General features: G+C 36.9%; 1 protein-coding gene across 1 annotated transcript in view; it reads right to left on the bottom strand.

Annotated features, from left to right (window-relative positions):
* The window catches only part of GABBR2 (gamma-aminobutyric acid type B receptor subunit 2), a 207,830-nt gene extending 187,866 nt beyond the window's left edge, over nucleotides 1-19,964 (bottom strand). Inside the window, exon 1 of the mRNA XM_053467694.1 lies at nucleotides 19,362-19,964. Coding sequence (XP_053323669.1) covers nucleotides 19,362-19,760 — 399 coding nt within the window. The 5' untranslated portion in view covers nucleotides 19,761-19,964. The remainder of the gene's footprint in view (nucleotides 1-19,361) is intronic.
* Between the last annotated feature and the right edge of the window lie 3,595 nt (nucleotides 19,965-23,559).

Raw genomic sequence — 23,559 nt, 5'->3', positions numbered from 1 at the left:
CCAGTATATGTACCAAAATATGTATTTAGGGGACATTGTTTCTTTTTTCGACCAAATGTTATTTACCTTGGAAAAGTACATTCCTTTCTCTTGATCCCCTTCTCTTCTGGCCCCGTACAGTCTTAACCCTATCCCCTTTTCTAAGTCTCCTATTCATCTCTCTCATTCACTCCTTGTAGCTTTCCTGAGAAATCTCAAGCCCTCTGCATCTGAAACCAAGCACTAACCCGCCGCAGCCGTGTGTTCATGTTATTTATACACCCTATTTTGCATCCTGAAACCACTTAGCCATAATTACTGCTACAAGAGTTACTGCTGCCTCTTTTCACCCCTCCTTTTGTTTTAATTACCCATACTGCTCCGTTAGATTGTACGCTCGCGAGCGGGGCCCTCATAAAGCCCACCATTCCTGCCAAGAACTTTGTATAAAAGTAACATAAGGCTAGATGGCAAGCTCAAAAGGTAATAATAATGATAATAATAATTTTGATTATTAGGACTCCCCATTAAGGTATCACAATCCTTAACATAAAGTATTGATTTTACTAAAGCCACATATAGTTTTTATAGGACATTGCAATCTGCTTCATGGTTGAATATTTACATAAACTGGGCACAAAACTGGTTAAACTAATACATTTGCTTTGCTTGCTCAGAAGCATATTTAGCCTGTTGTCATAGTAACCAATGTTGTGGGAATTGTGATAAGAATTGTTGAGTTTCCCTGTTACTCTGTCATTATGTTAGAAATATTAGCTCTAGTTTTTTTTTTCTGTATAACAAAAAAATGGTAAGTATGCGACCTGTATTGTTTTTATTATCAGGTGTGGGAGTGGATACAAGTTGCAGGGGACAGGCCAATCAGTTCTCGGTCCTCCACAAGCACAGCTGCCCCCAGGTTAAGTTATGGTATGCACTATATGACCTGTGTGCCTTATGGCTTGCCTAGGTCTGATGTATGTCGTTTGTAAACCTTTACAAACATTTATGGAAGGCTTGTAAACCTCCGACTTGTTCCAAGGTCATAGCTTGGCTACGGAGCTTCTAGCATCTACAAGCATATGATTCAACTGGGCATTTCCAACACTATTTTTCTGCAACTGGCTACATTCCCCCAGCTTGGACACCTCTTGCATCTGTGCAAAAAACAAAAATGATAATCCTTCCTGTAATGTCCCATCTACCACCAAATGTTGCAATCATCATAAAAGTTTAGAAGTGGAACAAAGCTTCTGGACACTCAGTATGGTGAGGTGTCTGTGCAAGACAACTAACGTTCACCTCCAATTAGCAAAGGCAAAAGTAGTCCAATTCCATTGCCAGTCTCCCAATTATAGTGATCAGTATAAAAGACAAAGGATGGTAGAATAAGCCAAAGAACAAAACAATGAATAGGTGTTTGGTGTGGGATGGAACAGGGAAGTAACCAGCTCTGTAGCCTACTGCTAGTAGCACTGATGGAACACATTAGGAACCAAATAGGAAAGAGCCAGGTTGAGAGAAAAAAATGACACTAAACCCTTTCCTGATGGCAGAAGTGGATAATGTAGGTGTTGTCCACCATTGATTAATTTCTTGAGATTCTGATGTTTTTGAAAAGTGGTAAAGCATTGTATAAGGATAGAACCATAAGAAAATGATTTTGGTTCATTTCAAAACTGACTAAACATGCTTGTAGCCGTAACTTTTTATAAGCTCATAATACCATCTACAGCTTAAACAGAGGTTGACAGTTTTTTTTTTTTTTAAAAAAGTAGAAATTAGATTTATTATTCTGCGTCATATCAAAAACCAATACGTACTAGTTACCTCGGCATGCAAAACAATCATATCCTTTTGTCCACACGCTTTCTCACATAAATTGACCATAATTTGTGCACTGCATTTGGCCTTGGTGTATAATTCCACTGATGCATAATTTTACATTGTGTCACTTTCTTTGTTATGCATATTTAAGATGATGCAGCTGCCAGCCACATTCTTTCTTTGAATGTCAATGATGTACTCAATTCTTTGTCATGCATTCAAATGGATGCCCAGTGTTGTTCACACTTAGAACTACTTCAGCATGTATGATCAGGTCCCTAGCAATTAGTGTCTCAAACACATGAGCCCTTTTGCAGTTTTTATATTCTCTTTTAGCAACATGTGTGCCAAAGTTTAAACAGTATGTCATCAATATAATATTTTAATATATTTTCAGGGTTCCAGTTTTAAGTCGAGCACTTACGCAAACTAATCTTGCACATAATTTATAGTCATCTAGTATGTGAAGAACAATAGAATTCCAACTAGTCTGTTCTCCTGTTTTTCTTGTAAACCACAGCAATTGCATACCTGCTCATTCTTTTCGAGTGCTTTCCATAAGGCACACTTATATCGTACTGGCCTAATACAAGGTCTCTGAGATCACAGGTTCAATAAATAAATCTACTTTGAACCTGTATTTTGCATGTGGAAGTATGAATTATATAAATTTTGATTGAGAATACATGCTTATCACCCTAAGTACTCTATTCCCATTGACCTGGATGTGGAGGTCTGGAGACTTAGCTCAGCAAAGGTCAAAGGAGCGATGTTCAGAGAAATGCCATTCAGTCAGGGGCAACTCTGGTGCTATGAGCAAAAATATTTTAAAAATAATAAATAATTTGGACATAAATTTAAATATTTAGATAAATGTATTATAGTGAATTTCAAGAGGAATCTGTATAAATGTGTGTGTTGGGGGAGTCATCCACAACTGCAACATGAAAATACAAAAATATTAAAGGCATATTTTTGTACTGTTTCCTCATTCTAAATATTAAGCCTTGTTAGAAGCTTTTCCGGCAATTTGTGTGACAGCAGTAGGAAGGCTGCTGTAAGCATGCCCCGGGTTATGACAGATACACTACTCAGTAGAAAATCACTATTAGCTTAGATGAAATTGTTTTTCTAAAATAAATCAATTTGGTTTAAAAGGGAATGCCAGCTTTACGTTCTGTCTCACTTAATTTAATAAATTTACCTCCACAAATCTATTTTGTGTTTTTATTTTTCGAGCAGTGTGAACATTTTGGTGATAATAGGTAGTTGGGTGCTGCTTTATAGTGTATGTGGAATAAATGTAACTATTAGCATCAAATAATAATAATAATAACCCCCCCCCAGAAAACTGCCAATTGGGATATGGTTATAGCTTTTCAATCTGTGGAAATTTTGGTCAATGTTGAAATTAGAAGACTAACACTGATTGTTTTTATGTAAGCAACGTTGCATATGCACTAAGACTAGTGGGACATTCTTTTTTCTGTGTATGTGAATGTGCCGACAGACTTACGGTCCTCGTATTTAAAGACATTGGAAAGTAATCAGGAGTAAGTATAACAAAGGAGTTTCATAATTTTGGTGCGCTGCATTAAATGAGCTCCTGCCAGGTCCATTATTCCAAAAAATGTGGACTGACTTGCACCTCGCTTTTACAGCACAGCCTAGGTCCATACTGCCTCCAAGATAAGGCAGCCCAACAACTTGAACTTTTAACATTAATGATATTTTTACCAAGTCAATAATACGAATAAAAATACAAAAAAATATTATATATTTTTATATAATATTATTCTATTATATTTCTTTAATGGGAAGATGGTCTGTTATTGTCTGTGCAATTATTATTATTGTTATTTTAATGGAATTATTAGATGAAATTATAGATTCTCTTTATAGAGCAAGTAGGAGTTCGTACTCATCTCGTAGCAATTGATGACATCAGACCATATGTATTTGCAAAAGGCACACCACAAAAATGTAAAAGGACCATCAATCATATCCACTGAAGTACATAGGAAGGAAGGCTGGAGTGTAAGGATTGTATTTCCTACATGACGATAGCCAATGAACGAGATTTTGTTCCTACTATATTTGTATGGTACAATAACCCTACAATTAACAAATGTAAAACATGTAACAAATATCAAACAGATATATAAAAATGTTTAAAGGTTGAACTATTATAATCTGTTCTATTTATTATACATATAACATTTTAATCATACATGTTGCAACACAACGTGCTAGCGGGATAAGTCTAGTCCCTTTTCATATTTTAACATTTTCTTTAATAAGCCATCATGGTTGTTAATCTCAGAATTTCAATGAGCACGGCATTAAATTAACATTTCTAGACTTCTATATAGAGAGGATTAATCTCAGGCTGCCTATCTATCCAAAAATGTTGGTTGCTATAGTAACGTCAGCAATGCAGTTTCTTTCAGATGCACACAATTCTCATTCTAACAGCAACGCTGATTTATTTTTTTCTTCGAAATATTTCTTTCTCGTTAAAAAGTACATTGCTTTTGGCCTCTGGAACAAAATGTATCAAAACAACGTTCACTTTGAGCGAGCATTTGTCCGGTGTGCCAGATGACCAGTCTGATTCCAAACAAGCAAAGCCCACTGCTGTCTGTCTGTCTTAGTTTTGTATGTTTACAAACGCTTGTCTTATAAATTAATTATGGAATCATAAAACATATATTAGTGAAGAGAAGAGGGTTCTGGTAACATCTTTACAATCAGAGGTACTCATAGATAGAAAGGGATCTATCTCAGAATATTTTATCTATCTATCTATCTATCTATCTATACAATTTAGTATCATTAGATGTGGCAATAATTTAGAAAAAGAACTGCGTTAGTAGCAGAGACAGAATACTAGCATATATTAGCTAATGGCACATATTATGAGTGGCCTGAAAATCAAATTCTGGGCGGCTTCAAATTAAACTGTTCAAGTGTCTGTATTATGGACTAATACATTCACTGATTAATCCATGGAAAATTGTGTAGAAAAAAAACCAAAATACTAAGTTTAACATCTATTTTATGGATTGGGAGAACCAAATTGCAATTTTAATCTGCCTCATTAAAAAAAATGTTTTCTAATTCCCCTAAAGAGCCCTAAACAAGAAAAAAATATTTTTTTATTTTAGTTTTTATTAGTATTGGTTTTATGTGAATCTGGTTATATATATATATATATATATATATATATATATATATATATATATATATATATATATATATATATATATATTCTTTTATTTGTTTTACTTACTGCCACAAACCTTGTGTTGTTTCAAACTTGAACAAAAGCGTAGGTTGGTTAGTCTGTGACAGTGCTGCTTTAACAAGTTTAGCCTGTGCATGTGGGAAAGAAGGAACATAGTCACTGCTTCCTTTAGACACTTCATCTTCATTACCCCTGGGACTTTTGTGAGTGGTTATAAATGGGAAAGTGCTGTAATATATCCCTCCAGTTAAAACTTCATTAATTTTGTATTCGCTTCCATCATGAACGCACTTTCCTAGCTATATAATTCTTGACTGGGATGAATAGAACTTCTTGTGGTTAAAAAATTATAAGAGTAAAATCTCTGTGTGTATGTAGATAAACGTCATGTCTGTGATGGCGTTATTATATACTAGATCTTATATAATAAACTAAATCCCTAAACTGCTTTGAGTGCCAAAGGGGCAAGGGTGGATTCAGAGCCTGAGCTCAGGAGGGGCACTAACATACACACACACACTAACAGTCATACTAACATACCCAGACATACTAACACACATGCACACAAACACTCAAGTTAACACGTCAAGACACTCAAACTAACACACACATCCAGACACTCACACACACATCCAGACACTCACACCAACACAGGTGATATGATCTATGCCTTGCAAGTTTTCTTATAAATTAACACCACCTCACATCCTCCTGAGCAGGGAATGGGAGTGAAAGGAGGTATACTTAAGGCCTATATACCCCTCAGTATTAGTTTATAACCAACTGCACATTGTGTGGGGTGAAGGGGGCAATAATCAACCCCTATTGGCTAAAAAAAAAGGCCATGTGATAGAAGACATTTTTTTCTTCATTCTCTTTTAAGCTATTGTACTGCTGAGCATTACATTTTGATTTAATTATTACCCATGTGAACAGGTCCACATTTATTCAGTTTGTTTAGTTATTTATTTTATTTTATATATATGCTTTTTGTATTGTTAATTGCTGTTTGGGGTTGGTGACTCCCCTTTACCTTGCATCCCTCTGAGGATACAAGGTAAATCTGTGAGTTAGCACATTGTTCCAACTTGTATTTGAAACTTGCAAGCAATTTGGGACTTAATTGTGCTTTTTGATATCTGTGATATTTTAAATATGCTACATAAGTTCTAAAAGCAGGTAAGATACAGTAAAATGTGGACTAAAATATTGGATACTGTTACCCATTGTTATAGCCTAATAAACAACACCGAATGTTGTGTTATTATGAAATAATACAGCAGGCTCCTTAAGTATCATTATGACTCAATATATAAATAAAGTAAAATGTTTTATTCACTACTTGAAAATACTTGAATGAGGTTCTAAAAAAGTTCTTCACTGAATCTTTTGTGTTTGGTATTTTCAGTGAAACAGCTGTTCTAATAATAGGGAGGGTAATATAGGAGTTTTAGAAAGCTGTAATTTACTCTTGACATCTAGGATATGGGCCACAATCTAAGTGTATGCGACTTTATAATTCACTTCCTTTAAGTGGAAATGCATAATAAATCCACTAATCTAGATGACTAAATAAATGCAGAAACATCCTAAATGTACCACATTTGAATAAGTTCAAATAATGTTTCTTGGGTCCATTATCATGATGATGACCATGTGGATTATGACGCTATTTCATATTGAGGATGGTAGCCTCGAAAGAAGGAGCTACAATTAATTATTTATCATAATAATTGGGTTAATAATTAATACTTTTTGGTAACACACCTTCCTGCATGTATAAGGATATTTTAAGACTTTGGGGGACTTTGCATACTCATCTAGCCTTACTTTATTTTACCTTTTCTATATAAGGTATATGATATGTTTAAGTTTTGCAAAATCTCTCATATGATACGTTAAAATGTTAATATAACATATATGGGACTATTATGCTATATTTAATAATACTATTTATGGTTATCCAAGATACTTAAATATATCTATTGGACATTTTATTACAGTTGAATTTTCACTAGTTTCACTAGATAGTTATATTAATATATTTTTTTTTCTTACATAGAAAACCCTTTTCCACCATTGAAGGTCACAACTGTTTCCCCAAATCTCAAGAAAACCACATTCTATTACCCCCTTTCTTAATTGTGATGGAGAGGCTTATTAATGGCCAAGTCACAGTGAGTCATGTTGAGTCACAGTGGTGACTTGGCCGAGAACTCAAAAGCACCCAATTGAACAAATTCAACTAGCATGTCTATTGATAAAGTTGAGCTGCTAATAAATTGTACAATGTGAGCAGCCAGCCGAGACGGCTAAAATTGTCTTATAGCTGCACTCGACAACTGTCGTGGCCAGCTTATCCTCTGCCAAGCTGGTTTTCATGTTCATCAGGCAAGTTGGTGGTCAAATCTGTAAAGTCAGGAGTCATGTTGGCTTACAATTTGTCTTAGTTACTTAGTTTCAGGCAACAAAATTGTGATCTACAAACCAAATTGAGTGTCAACTCAATGTTTGATGAATAGACTCCATAATCACTTTTACAGCAGGTGCATGAAGCTAAATTAATGCAAAAAAAAAGAATGGTTTCTCAAGGGTGTCATTATGCTCGCACTATATCTAGCCGGAGAAAAAAGAAAGTTGGTGATTATTAAAAGTGCAATATACCCCAGCAATCCATGGGGACTAAATTATCTGTGCTCATCTCTGATATACTTATAAAAGACAAAAGCAGAAAGAAATCTCAACAATTCTAATGAATGAAACCATTGAAGTAAAACTATGGTAAGCTATCTAGAAATTGGCTTTATAATCCAACAGGTGCTAGAAAAAGCACTACAAATATAAACCTCAAGTTCTCAAACTCATACCCTGAAGTTGCCTTAATTGCTTGAGACCTTACGTGGTGACCTAATCACATTTTACACATACACTTACACATATGTTTACATATGTCCAATCTTAGCGTAAAACAATCTTGTAGTAAAAGATACTACAGTGTAGACAGTGAACACATATGGTATAAATGATTTAAACATGCTTTAGAATTCAGTGTTTTTTTTCTGTAATATATATCATGACACTATGCTGTATAATAACACACTTTACTTCTTCTCCAAGATATATCGGACAGTTTGTATATGTGTATATTTTTAAGTATTTGCGCATTATCACAGATTTCATAATAACATTTATATCACTTGCGGAAAATTGTCATCTTCATACAGTTCACCATACCTTATGATAAAGAAATATCTTTATTTTTAACAGGCATTTTCATTATTAAAAGACCGCACACTTAATTATTAAATAAATAGTACATGTACGGTGAATACACCTACTGTGTAACATTCTTAAAAAATGCATAACCAGCATACATTTTGCAAAAGCCCAACAAATTTCCCCAATAATATGTTATTTTACAATAGTACTTTTTCAACCTACAAAGAATTTATTAAAAATCCATTTCTTTTGTCTGAAAGTCTGGTATATGCCTAAAATAATTTCTCAACCAGAAATCCTACTTTTAGAGTAACAAATTCAAATAGATTTGTATTTCCATAGAGCACTGTTTTAGCTCAGTTGAGTCATTCTGTTTGTTTACTGTACCTGTGTATCCATAAATGCCAATTTCAGTTTATAACCTTTTATGGTTTCTGGATGTCTGTCAATATGTTCCAGTGCTAACTGGATAGCAGGTAGAACACCTGCTGTCAGATTCCCTTGGCCCATCAAACGACTTATAGGTAGAAGCCCAAGAATAGACAGCCCAACTGGATTTGACTCATTGGAAAATGGAATTACGAGCAGCAGGTATATTCCAAAAATGTCCACCTTCCAAGTCACCATCGTTTTTGTGTTGTCTGTCAATCTCCTTCCAGGAAGTGTTCATAACTAAAACCTTGGATCCTTCTTTCACCATCGCCTTCTGTTTGTCTCTGACAAAGGCATGATTGTTATTAAGAGATAAAGAGCTCACTAGAGCTGGCACTCTTAGAGTGGATAGTAAACCTGCTCAACAAATCCGTGGCTAAAGATAAACACAGTGACAGAACGGCTGTCAATGAACACATTACTGTTATATAACCTTAAGAGGATCTACAAATGTGGGCCCTCCTATACTTGATAGTTTAGCTAATTATGGCCCAATGTATGATAAATATACTTATTTTAAAGTATTTTTTTTAAATGTTTTGATGATAAGGGAATGATATGTAACATATAATAGGTAGAAAAAGATTAGACTTTCAATAGTGTCTTCATGTGTAAATAGGTGTGCATCTTCAAGAAGTATGTATGTGGATTCTGATTTTGTGCAGATTGTGAGCAGATGATTGCCGGTAGTTTTAATATAAATTGAATAATTATTGGGTGACTCTATAAATACATGCTTTATTTTAATAGTTACTCAGGTTGAAAAGAAGATACAGAAAAGCCTACCAAATGCAACCCTTATCTCTTTATCCAGAATAAATACAAAAAAAAAAAACAATAAGACTTTTATCCAAATATACCCAGAGGTAAAAAGATCCTTCTGAACTGAAAAGCAATCATATTTTCCATAAATCAACATTATGTAAGCTACAGTTAAATTCTTATCTCCTTTCTAAGTATTATTAACTGAATCCACCAAAACTACTTCACCAGAAGGCGCATTCCATATTTAACTGCCCAGCCTTAAAGAAGACTTTAAGATTAATATAGACAATCTAAGCTTAACATGGAATACCTTTTTCCTTAAGCTATCCTCTGTGTTTCTGTAAAGTTCTATGAATGAACTGATTCCCAGACAGGGTTGATATTGTATGGAAATCATATTCCCAGTCGGGCATATTTTTTATGAACTGATGCACACAAATGTACTGCATATTCAAAGTGTGATTTTACCAATGAGACACATATATGAGATGTGCATATGTCCCTTTTAATACAGCCAAAATAATATTTGAGGATAATTATCTATGCTGTTTGGCATATCCCTGTAAGAAACCTTATATTATATATGCCATACTGGTATTGATTTTATGTGTTGTATGGAACAAATTTTATTTTTACTAAAAGCCAAACAGCTGGTAAGTGAAATTCAGCTAAGCTCATTGACAATTTTTTATGCCAACAAGACATAGCCTGAGTAACTGAGTAAAGTACAGTGGGCATTGCTTTGTCATTGTTTTAGTGTACTTTTGCAATTACGTTGTAAATCTACATACATAACAGTGTAATTTCAGCAATAAGGAACCTGCCTTCTCATTGGGGAATATGCTGTAAATCCATATGAAATGCAATAGATAGATAGATAGATAGATAGATAGATAGATAGACAGGTAGATAGAAACATAGATGAATTTCTTTCTCCTTTTCAAAGTAAACATAGCTCATAGCAGTTTTAGTTATATGCTTCATTTTATATAACACTAAATACCTCCTGTGGACATTGCTAATGACTCTAATTATGGATTCCTAGACTCATGCTGAGAAAACATAAAACTAAGCATTTGCAAAAAGCACAGCATAATAATTTCAGCCATCCTAAAAAAAAATAAAAAAAAGAAACTACCTTCCACGCTACTTATTATGTAAAACTACAAACGTTTATGAGGGATGCATATTAATTGCTCCCAGTTCCTATACAAAATAATAAAGAAGCAATTCATTTGGCTTATTTCTTTAATCACCACACACAACAATATAATGCTGCATAAACAAGAAACAACAAATCAGCCAAAAGTTATATGAATGCACTTGGAAACAGATGCATGGTCCATTCCATCTTTATGTAAAGGATTACAACTTGTAATATGCATGTTTCTAATAGAAGTGGATTTATTAGTAAACAGGGGAAAGCATAGGAGCAGAATATTACATAGCAGCCGAAGAGTAAGTACTTTCTGCCATTAGTACTACTCTTGCTGGTATTGTAAGATGGGCTGAAGCCAAAAGAAGGGCCATATTCCCCAGAATTCAAACTGTGATTATTTTACCTGGATATTCTCAAACTAAACTATAAGTTTCATCATATTGTGGCGAAACTATGACATTTGCATCTTGGTTTTAATTTATTAGTCAATGCATAAATGACTAAATCTAATTTAGGGCGTGATTTTTAAAGATGTAATAGTCTCCACCTCCATCTCAACGAGAATGTTTTAGGCAACACTGTAACACAGGAACTCTTTCTATTTACTAAAAAAAAAAAAAAACGAATTAGGCAATTAATATAGTTCTGATCAAAAAGCTGACAAGTGCAGTTCTCTGAATCATGTTATCTTTTAGTATACTATCTATATCAGATACCAAACCCAGTATCTAACAAGCTGTAAGTCCCCAAAAGGTCCTACAATCTTGATGTGAACTTGAGTGGACTAGTCTTCCTAATGTTGGTGGCTTATCCAAAATTGGTGGCCATCATCTTATCATCACTCCACCTTCATTCAAAGTCCTCTTCGGAAGAAAATAACTGTCAAAAGAAGTTGACCTCAGCTCCCATAAGGTAAGACAATCCTTTCTTGTTTATCATTTTAATCTTGTAATCTTGTGACCATTGTAAATGACCATACCAACCCTCAATCATACTTTTTTCTGACTGAGGAGAGAAGATAGGAGGTGTATTAACATATGGAAATGTGCACACTGATAACATATATCCCTTACATTTAAGGCTAAAACAAACTATCTCTAGACTGTATACCTTCATTGGTATGTAAACAAAGGGCCATACATAACAGGAAATTATTGAAAGCATGTCTTCAAGAAATAATATTATCATGTGATGCCCATATAATAGGCATATATATATATATATATATATATATATATATATATATATATATATACCGTATTGGCTCGGATATAGGCCGCCCCCGTATATAGGCCGCACCCTAAAAGTTTGGTGCTTTTTTAAAGAAAAAGTTTTTTTCTTTAAAAAAAGCACCAAAAAAACATGCTGCCACTCTGTCCTCCCCCCCCCCCGAGATACGCTGCCACTCTGTCCTCCCCCCCCGAGATACGCTGCCACTCTGTCTTCCCCCCCCGAGATACGCTGCCACTCTGTCCTCCCCCCCGAGATACGCTGCCACTCTGTCCTCCCTCCCCGAGATACGCTGCCACTCTGTCCTCCCCCCCGAGATACGCTGCCACTCTGTCCTCCCCCCGAGATACGCTGCCACTCTGTCCCCCCCCGAGATACGCTGCCACTCTGTCCTCCCCCCCGAGATACGCTGCCACTCTGTCCTCCCCCCCGAGATACGCTGCCACTCTGCCCCCCCGAGATACGCTGCCACTCTGCCCCCCCGAGATACGCTGCCACTCTGTCCTCCCCCCCCCCGACTTACCAGAGCAGACTCCCGGGTGTCTTGCGGGGCCGGAGGGGGACATCTATGCAAATCGCGTATACAACTCCCGGTGCCGGCACTCAGCGGAAGTGCCGGCACCGGAAGTTGTATACGCGTATTGCGTAGATGTCTTCCGCCAGTCCCGCAAGACACCCGGGAGTCTTCTCTGGTAAGTCGGGGGGGGGAGGTGTAAAATGTATCGTGCGGACGTTTAGACAACCTCCCGAGCCGGCACACCCCCCCCCGTGAGAAGTGCTGGCAGGGGAGGCTGTCTGAGCGTATCGGACAGTAGGATGCAGGTCCCCTGCACCGCTGCGGGGGATCTGAATCCTAACCCCGCTGCCTGCCCGGCGCCCGGGACTGCTTGTCCCGGGTGTCGGGCGCTAGACCCCGAATATAGGCCGCACCCCCACTTTAAAGACTTAAAGTGGGGGGAAAAAGTGTGGCCTATATTCGGGCCATTACGGTATATATATATATAGGATTGGATGTGTCTGCTATTAAGCCATGTATATACTAGAAACTGAGAACATGTCTAGTTGGCCTAGTGTGAAATCTGGCCATCTTTGATGTTTTTAGATATTAGTTATGTTGCATTTTAACATCCTACATCCCGTCCGTACATCTATTGTGTCAATTGTTTATTTTTGTGGTGTGGTGCACACTGATATATAGTAGTGATTCATGTTATATTAATGCATTTACTGATCTATTCAGTAAAATCTGCATTTACAATGCAATAAAACGTTGAAATTATGGAAGAGGCATTTGCCAGAGGACACAATATCACTTTCTACATATGTTTGACTGCAGGCCTTGTCTGCTCTTCCATCCTTAATATCGGCACACATCCATGTACGGAAACAAAGGTTATATTGTATTTAGGTCCCATTTTTTCCAATAAACCTTTCAGTCATGTCTCCAAGAATCCATAAAATCTGAGTTATTATGATATTTGTTGGAAAGCATGTAGCAAAAAACTCACAAGAGTGAGCAACTCACATATTCGCTATTGACAACTCACAGTTACACTTAAGATAATTAAGATAATTCAACCCGTATTAACCTGACTGCAGCACAGTCAAGCTACTGCGAGTTGAAAAACAGCAGCATATCTTGGAATAATGAACCCACTAGTTGTAAACTGTGATTTCATTGTATCCCACATGAACTATAATGGAAGTAAATTATTTATTCATCTATTAATGCATCCTCCAACCATATTGTGCATTGGAGAACATATTACCATTCCTGAGTAGCTAGTGGCCATTTTAAAATTCATTTACATTTATTTTGAAGCATCTGACTCTTTTTAACCCTTATTTGTATGGGTGGATAGAACCTATCTTGGGCTAAAGATGAATTAGGGCATCGTGGATCACTGATGGACCATTTTCAAGGTAAGATTTTTTTTAAGCATTGCACCCTTTCACTGCCAAGGGGGAAAAGTTATTTCATTGTCCAACTTCCTGCATAACATAAAAAGGTTGCATTGGATAGATCTAGTCCCATCTTCTCCTCCTACTTGCGGTGCTTGGAGATGGGTGAATAACCCCATTCTACCCACAGCAAAAAGGATGAAGAGAGAAGGTTATGGCCATGCCTCTCCATCGGGTAATCGTTAAGCCCACCTCCATGACAACAGATATGTAATGGGGCAATAGTAATTATATTTACTAGCCATTCCAGCTATAGTGAATGGGAGTCATGTGGAGGTTCGGTTAGGCATCAAGCTTCATATGGTTCTTTTATTATAATTTACTCACATGTCTCTGGGCATATGTATTTTCATTGATATTTAAGTTTAAGTTTGGGAAGGGCGTGTAAGTTGAAATCTTAAGTACATAACATAGAGATGCTAATTTGTTATACAAAATATGATTCATAACACAGTTGTGTTTGTAGTATACTTAACTATCTAAAACCTCATCCCAGACAATCCCTTTAAGGTTATCTTGTATGCCATGGTTTGTAGAGTGCTTTCTGTTCTTGTATTTTAAAAGAATTAGTATATATCAGTTTAGAGTGCCCCAAATAAATACACACTTGGAAAAGGAGATATCTTTGGGGGCAATAAATAATTTTGACATATGCAAATATTCATTTTATATATCCTTTTATGATTTGTCATCATTTTAGACAATCGTTATATTATTACTTCTTGTTGGACTTGCAACACATGCTATGTGATTCAATTAAGTGGATATTCCCACTGTGTGTTTCAGCTGAAACAGTATATGTATATATATATATATATATATATATATATATATATATATATATATAGCTATATATATCTATATATAATCATATTAAGGCCCTTACAGGAACTCCCTGAGAGCTACTTTGTTAATTTGCTGAGTAATATTTCATTGTCCTAGCTGTTTTTGCCTTCCATGACAGTTGAAAGGATGTACAATGTTAAAGAGAAAGGTCCATGTGGGACTCCACACACCTTGAGGTTTCTCTCAGTGTTTTTCCTACAGTCACAGATGATGCTTTGTGACTCAGAATTGCGCAAGGGCATGTTTTGCTCAAGTTGCCTTAATTCCATAGCTGCTATGGAAGTCCATGATGCCAGTAACAACTAAAGCAGCTGAAAAACCGCTGAAGAAAATAAAAAAATAAACACAGCAAATGTCTTGGAGAGCTGTGATCATACATCTTTTGTAGATCCTATATACCATGACTACTAGTAATACAATATTCCACATACCAAATCAGAAGGGCAACTGCATCTTTGAGGCACTCAATAAAATCATAAAGGGGAATCATCATAATCAGAGCTTTTAGCATACAAAATTAACTCCTCGAAACCACGTAAAGCTTTTAATTTTTGTATAGTTGGAGTGGAGATATTTTTTAATAGCTTATTTTATGGAAGCTGTGTATGGACAGTCGACCATCATCTAATTACTTTAAATGTGTGATCACTAATACATATATCTGCTAAAAGGGAAGGGAGTGATGGAGCAGTACCAGAGGAAGCAGAATAAACTGCATACTCCATTGTCTGGGACTGAAAAAGTCAAGATCCATTCCCCTTAAAAAAGACTAGAACCTAAAAATGTTCATAAAGGCTGGAGAGAAGTCTGCCAACTAATGTCTTAATAGTTATATTCTAATAGTCATAAGAATAATGATAATTGCACCTCTTTTTGTAAGATTGAAGATGGATGAGACCTAAATTAATCTCTTCCACACTTCTCACAGACATATGCGTACATGAATTAATTAGAATCATAAATACACATTGCTACAATGTCTATATATATCATCCATACTTATCATACATGAGAAAGAGACGTTTGATATATATATATATATATATATATATATACCGTAATAATACCTGGTGACATTGAATCAACTCTAATGTTACTTAAGAGGGATGTGTGAGTTATGCAACAGGATGGACGTGATAATGAACCTAAGATGAGCTATCTATCTATCTATCTATCTATCTATCTATCTATCTATCTTCATATAATAATAATAATAATATAATAATAATTAAGAAGGTGAGAAAGAAGAAGGAGAAAAAAGATCTCACAAGTATCTCCTTCCCTATCATTAGCTATAATTCACCAGGGTCACCTAATATCTGCTTACTCTTCTGCGCAAAAAGCAGAAATAAAAACATGGATTATGTGATACACAAGTTCCATTTATACATCTACTTTTAGGTATTTGACCTTAAACAACTCAAATTACCATAATGCAACCAAAAATGCAAAGTAATGTATTCTGAATTGATTTAAACACCTGTGAATGGAAAATGTGCTGGATTGTGAGGAGCGAATGCATCTGAAAGTGCTGTCTAAGCAGTGTCAAATACGCGCATGTAACATTTATTACATAAGACTATTTGGCATAATCAAGGAATAGAATTCTACTCTTTGCTACATAACAAGTACCTGTTACTCATTCCACCACTTCAGAAAGGAAAACATACTCTCTGTATCCTCCTACAAATACATTATTTCTTCATTTATAGACATACTGGATGTGTGTTATTCCCAATGAAGCTGGATATGTCTTTCAACAGAGTTATAATGTATTTTTATTTCAGCAATGTTATTGCCAAATGAAATACATCATACATCTGCTGTGGGCCACGTTAATCTTTAGTGGGAATATTCTACATACAGTATACGTAATCTCTAAAGCATTTATTGTCAGTAAGTTCAACAACACGGAAGGATAAGTATAAAAAAAAAATATTCTGTAACAAAGTTAGAAAAGTGGTCTGATCACTGTTCCAATTCATGGACTATTCTTGCTGATTGGACCAGTCTACTGATTGTTTGCTATTACCACTTTTCACCTGAATCACCTTTTAAACATAATCCCACTGTTATAATCCCAGTTATATTACTAAATCTGGAGTAAAGTAGAACAATCACCATAGCAAGCAATTAAACAGTACTTGTGATTAGCCCACAATTAATATTATGCCTGAGAATGACTCCTCTAAAACATAGCAAATCACGTTTACGGTTTATTCGCCATGTTCATTGAGAATTTACTACCTCCATAGGTTTAGGTTTTATTTAGTTTAATTGGTACCAAAGTCATATTATTATTTATTGTTTTATATAGTGCCATCAAATTCCATAGCACTGTACAATGGATGGATGTATATATATATATATATATATATATATATATATATATATATATATATATATATATATATATATATTGCATAAATTGCCTTCAAATATAAGAGAAAAGAAGGTAGAATAGTACAAGAATGGATGGTCATTCTTATATAATAACATTAACTAATTTAATAAAAATATATTTATACACCATACATATTATTAACTGGTTTTATCAACTCACTTTTCTTAAAGAGCTATTTACTTTGAGTGATGCTGTAACTGAGAAGGTGCTTATTTAGTGTGATGTGTCATAAGAACTTAAGGGTTACCATAATTTCAATATATTATGTGCTTGAGGAAAGCCCAGAAAATCCATGTGAATATAATAAGGCATAAGTAAGCAATATATTGTATGTTTTATCCTCTTAAAGGTATATGTTGAGATTTTCCGTTTGGTACAGATATATTCTTGCATTGGTTAATGTGAGATAGTGGCCATTTATGAAGTACTAGAGTGGGGGGAAAAAAAAACCCTGATTACAAATGGGTTCAATTTTTCACTTTTTTTTTCTTTTTCTTCACATTGTTTCCTTGGAAATGGTGACCAGCTCCTCAACAAGAAATGACTGCCATCTTCAGGCATTTGTTCAATCAACAGCTTCCTCCCAAAAACCTTCACTATAATTTTAATAATACTGTGAAAATATAAAAAAAATAGTTTTCTAATTCCTCAAAAAGAACAAACAGGACAATTACATGTAATCAATTGCCATAATTATCAAATGAAATCATATATGCACCATTGGTTATTAAAGCATAATTCTTGTATGCATTTATGTGCCAAGTTCTATAATTACTGGTCTTAAAAATCTCCTGAAAATAAAGTACGGTGATACATCTCTAATTCAGCCTTCCCAATGATTTCTAAAATATATTTCTAGCTCACCTTCAATCTACAGCAAAATTGTAGGAGACAAATTTAGCAATATGACATAGGTTGAGCTGATCAATTGGTTATCTGCAGGAGGTGCTTTAATAAACATATTTATAAATAAACAAAAACGAATTAATCAAGATCAGGCAATAAAAGCATTTACAGAAAATCTACTGATTGGCAACAGTTTCATCAAAATGAAACATAAACGTATACAGTGATGTAATCATCAGTCTTATATGGTTTTGTTTGAACTATCACTCAGGTTGACATTAGATGGCTTTAACAGCAAAGCTGTGTCCCATGTATATTAAAGAGGAGATGCATTATTTTAACAGATCTTATTACCTACAGACAACAACGCATCTCTTGATCAAATAGGGTAGATAATCACCAAGGAATAATTGTATTACAATCACTTAAGTGATGTTGATGCAATGGGGGGGGGTGCAGTAAAGTATTGGGTTACCAAATCAACATGCAATAACATATGTGTGGCACAACATCATCAACACTGATTGGTATTCAGTACATACATACACCTAGGAGATCTCAAGCCTGCAGTGGACACTCAACCATTCCTACCCCCCCCCCCGATCCTGTCTTTAAATTCATCTACAACGTAGATCTAAATCACAAAGCTCCACATATTTATTCATTCTAATAAATAAATTGCTGGAATAAAAAAACTGCTTCCCTGAGGGGTTATTTAAGAAGCGTTTTATGTGCATCTGTTGCTCAGTCAGAAGAGATAAAGCTATTTGAAGGTGCTGGAGGGAGGAGGACTTGCAAATATTTCTATAAAAAAAAATAAATCCAATTGAACATATGTGAAGGGATTAAATGTAGTGCATGGCTTTATAAAAGCTTCCAGCCAAAGCAGATACTGCCTGATCTCCCAATCAGCAAAGGTAAGTATGTACCTATGCTGCATCATGGTGCCTCCTGCACATACAGAGGAGATCTGCTGCATCTCTGCATTCTCCCCATCACTGTACGAACTCCCACTCGGGGAATGGTGCTTTTCTAATGTTCCACTCAATCCACGCAAGTATTTCAATACTAGATGGTATATATTAAATGATACATTAAACCATCATATATAAGGGGGCGTGTCTAATCACTATATATATATATATATATATATATATATATATATATATATATACACACATATTTATTTGCCAATGTGTCTGATGAGGTTATAGATTAACCCCTTCCCTGACTACGATCATGTCTGTAGGTGCTTCCCCCCCAAACCCAGATAGTGAAATGCATACCTTTGCAGCCCCATTTAGAACAAACCCTGTTTGTTGTTTACTAGTTTAGCAATAGGGTGAGAGACACCCCCCCACTCAAACCCCAACTTCTGCAGCCGATCGTCTCCCCAAATGTATATGTGTATGTAGGGGAACCTGTGTCACTCATGAGGCTCTTACCGCTGTGTCATAAAGCCTTAGGTCCAGGAAGTAGGGCTTCAGCAGAGATTCATTGCGGATCTGATCGATAGCCAGCTGCACGGCAGGTAGGATGCCCCTGCCTATATTTCCCTTGGCCACCGTTTCGCTGAGGGGCATCAAGCCCATGATGGACAACGAGGTTCCGTTGGAGGGTTGCTCGATGATGGTCCCCCTGGACCCACGAACCAAACCAGGTCCAAATCCCAAGCTCAGCACCAGCAACAAACATTGCGGAGGCAGCAGAGGCATCTGAATGGCAGGTTTGTGGTTGGAGGCAAAGGTAGCGGCCGCGACACCAGCAGCAGCTGCAGCATCAGCACCAGCGGCTCCTGCGGTTTTACTCGCTGGACTCCAGTGCCTCCTCGGGGACGGAGCCATTCCTGCGTGTGACTGCAGGGGAGATGGAGCAGGTCCGCCCTCTCACACACACAGGCTCCCCGAGCATATGAGGGCCACGGACGGGGAGGAACAAACACACACCGCACACCGAAAGGAAACGAGTGGGCACTGCCGCCCCAGATGCTCTCCCCCTTGAAAGAAGCGGAGGGGAGACGCGCTGCGGTGTATCATTTAGCGCGGCTGCATGCCCTGTGCGCGAACACCGACGAGAAAGGGATCGAACGAAAGTAAAACATAGCAGGGATCCAAAGTCCTCTCCTCCAAGACACCGCTTCTCCTCTCTTCTATTTGTTTTCCTTCGAGGATCAGGGTCTTCCCCCCTCCTTTTACACACACACACCCTTGACAATCCTTCTGTCAATGGCGCCTCCTCCTTCACAGCTCCCGGTTGTAGCACCGCCACCACCAGTGCAAGAATCACGAGTAGGGAGTGAGGTGTGTTGAGTGAGAAGTGCCCTCACTCTTGGGTGGATGTCTCTCTCTCTCACTTGGCTGGGGAACCATCAACCTCTCCTGTCTCTTCTAGAACTAGCAAACCAAGACCAACAATCCCTGAAGCTGGGGAGAAGACTAATAGCAGCACTCCCGAGAGAAGCGGGGGGGGGGGAGAGAGAAGCTGCAGTAGAATAAGAGATGCCACAACATTCTATAAAGTGTGTGTATGTGGATGTGTGTGGGTGTGTGTGCATGTGTGTGTATGTGTGTGCTCAGGGCAAGATGCTGCGATGCCCCAAAGCAGACACTGTGTTTGCTGCTGAAGGCTACCGGTCTTCTGATCTCTACATCTCCCGCAAGGAAAAAGGATAACCGATTCCTTCCTAGACTCTCCGAGGAAGCTGCGCTGCGCTGCTGCCTTTTGTTGTTGGGGGAGACGGTTGTCAAGCGCAGGTTCTTGCCGGCTTGGTCCTGTCCTCAGACGGCAAAGGCAGAAGGGAGGGGGGCCAGTCCTCACATTAGGTTAGGCTGCCTTAAATTTGGGGATCAAGTGGAGGATGAAATATCCTTTAGTATCACTCTAAGCACCCTAGAGTCCTCTTCTCCTTCTGTACCAGTATGTTTTAACACGTGTTATCATTTATCTAATGATTGCTAACAGTAATCTTGTCTATGGTGGGGTCTATATGTATTTTTTGGATGTGAACATAGACAGATGTGCAATGCATATAGAAGTCCATGCAGGTACACAAAGATAAATATATAAAGAGAAATCAAGAGAGACAAACAGTGTTCCCTACATTAAATGCATTATTGCAATTACTTTAATTGTCAGTATTACAGCAGCCCACGCATGGTTTTGCTCTTAATGCCCATGAGTTTTCATTCACTGGAAACACTGAAAAGCAGCTTGATCCCTCAAATGGGCAACTCACCGGATACCAGTTCGGAGGGCTCATAGGTCAAGCCTTACTGTGTACTTATTTGTATTAAATGTGTCTGTTAATAGGCATCTGAAAAGGGTCACATAAACAAGGTGTGCTAATGCCCCAGAATGTTATTTTTTTTTTTTTTTTTTACAATTTAATAATTGTTTCTTTGCTACCAGGGAAAGGCTGGAACCTTCTGGCCAGGGGGGGCGGGCAAAGTAAAGTGTCCCACTTTGCTCCTTTCCCCCAACACTGGTGAGTAACATACCACCAGCACACATTCCACACACAATCTCACACTAACACAAACCTACACACCCATGCTAACATATACAATTACTGCCTGCAACATACTTACACATACACACACAATGTGCTAGCACACAACAACACATGTGCTAGCACACAAACATACACGTACACATTCATACTAACACACACACTAACCATAACATACATACTCACATCTTTACCCATCAATCTCTTACTGCGAGCAGCTGTGGTTTTAAGGCAGGGTCATGTAACATTGTGTTACATGATCACTTCACATTCCCACCTCCACAAGTGGGCCCTGCCCTCCCCTGGCCAGCCCACCCAGTATTGAGTAGATGCATAGTAGGTATAAATAAAGGTACATATAATAAAGTCTTACTTAAGGTACTAAAGGTAAAGAAGATTTACATTACTGCCAGCAGAAAAAAAACTTGAGGTCCACATAACCCTTAAGATTTTCCTTTTCCTCATCTGTGCACCTCTCTATTATAAGGTATTTTTTGGTTGAGCTTCTTAAAGATATTATTACAGGTTTAGCTTTAGAGTAATCTGAGGTACAATTCTTTCAGTATAGATATCTCTGGCATTTTAATAGTTAGCCACCGACTATTCTTTTGCTGATTGTAACCTCTTGCATCTTGGCCTTGATCGTTTTCTGAGGAGTTTGCCTGTGCTAATAATTAATAAGCAGCACCTGTCAAATTTATTGGACATCTTGTAATTACTGGCAAGCGACCCAGAAAGTGTGTGAGAGAGATAGTAGGTGACTCATCTATAGCAGGCAAACAAATTGCAATTTCAGTGGTTTTGCCATTCATTTCATTTATTTCATTGGTTCCCTCCTTGTTATTGGAGATTTGTACAAACACATGAAACAGGCAAATTTTGTTAACAAAATTTTAGTTAAAGTTTGTATTAATCTGAATACACACGTCCAGTAGGTATGTTTTAGGTGGGAATGATTAGGCCCTGCACGGCTGGAACCGTATGTTTTCTAGAAAACCAAGTCACTTTACATGGCAATAGAGACATAGCAATATCTTTTAATAATATATTCTTTATTCACTAAAGAAATTGCTACTCATTTCTTGCACAACTAATTTTGGAAACAGATCATTCATTACAGGTCTGGAACATCAACATACAGAGCTCTTAAAATCCTAACATAAACTTTAGGATGTTTTAGTATTTTTCCGTTGATACATTGATTGCCTGTTGTGCTTGCCTTATAGATGACAGAATTGGATGCTACTTGGTATACTATATGGAATTCCCAGCAGGTCTTTGAGACTTCCTTTATTTCTCCAAAGAATCTTCTCTTTCATCCTGCCATTAAATTAAACAAGGCTGGAGTAGACATCCTACTCCATCTTGGCAACCAGACTGATACACTGTATATGTAAAAGGTGCAGACAGTTCAGAAATGTGGATTCATTGAACTTTGGATCTTTACTTACCAACCAACCGATCAAAGCAAATTGTAAAAGGTTCCCGCATGTACATGCTGGCTAACAATGAAAAACCCTAATGGTGTTGCCCATTATTAGCACAGTACCTAGACAGCTGCATAGTTTGCATGTATAGTATATTGCATACACAGGCTTGCTCAGCAACTCAAAATTGACTTGCACTGAACTGCACATTCTCCTCCAGTTGTATCAGGATTCCTTCGTATGATAACTTTCGGTGAAGGGGACCTTTTCATTACACCAGTGAATTGGGGTTCTATTATTAGATGTCCTTATTATGATATATGGAAGCTAAAACCTCATATAATATTATCCCTTTTTTAGCTGGTATGTAGGAAACACATTGCAAAGCCACAGCCTTCTAGCCTTTAAAGGTGCAAATTCTGACATTTTCTTGGTCAAAAGAAAAATTCTCAAGTACATAAATTCCAGATTAACCTCTTTATATTTACGTGATCAACGTCTTCAACGTTATTTTGCTTACCTTGAAGAAATATAAGCTTTATTCACGATAAAATGTTATTTGTTTTTGCAGAGCTCTCCTGATACCATTACTATGTAGAGACTAACCCGGACATAGTATTATTGATTTGCTGTGAACGTTCTATACGTGTAACCTATCCAGCGTAAATTGAAGGAAATAGATTGTTCAATACATTGGAGTTTTCCTAA

The sequence above is a fragment of the Spea bombifrons genome, chromosome 5, assembly GCF_027358695.1.
Source record: "Spea bombifrons isolate aSpeBom1 chromosome 5, aSpeBom1.2.pri, whole genome shotgun sequence".
Lineage (NCBI taxonomy): Eukaryota > Metazoa > Chordata > Amphibia > Anura > Pelobatidae > Spea > Spea bombifrons.
The sequence above is the reverse complement of the archived record's forward strand: the minus strand, read 5'-3'. Positions and strand labels throughout refer to the sequence as shown.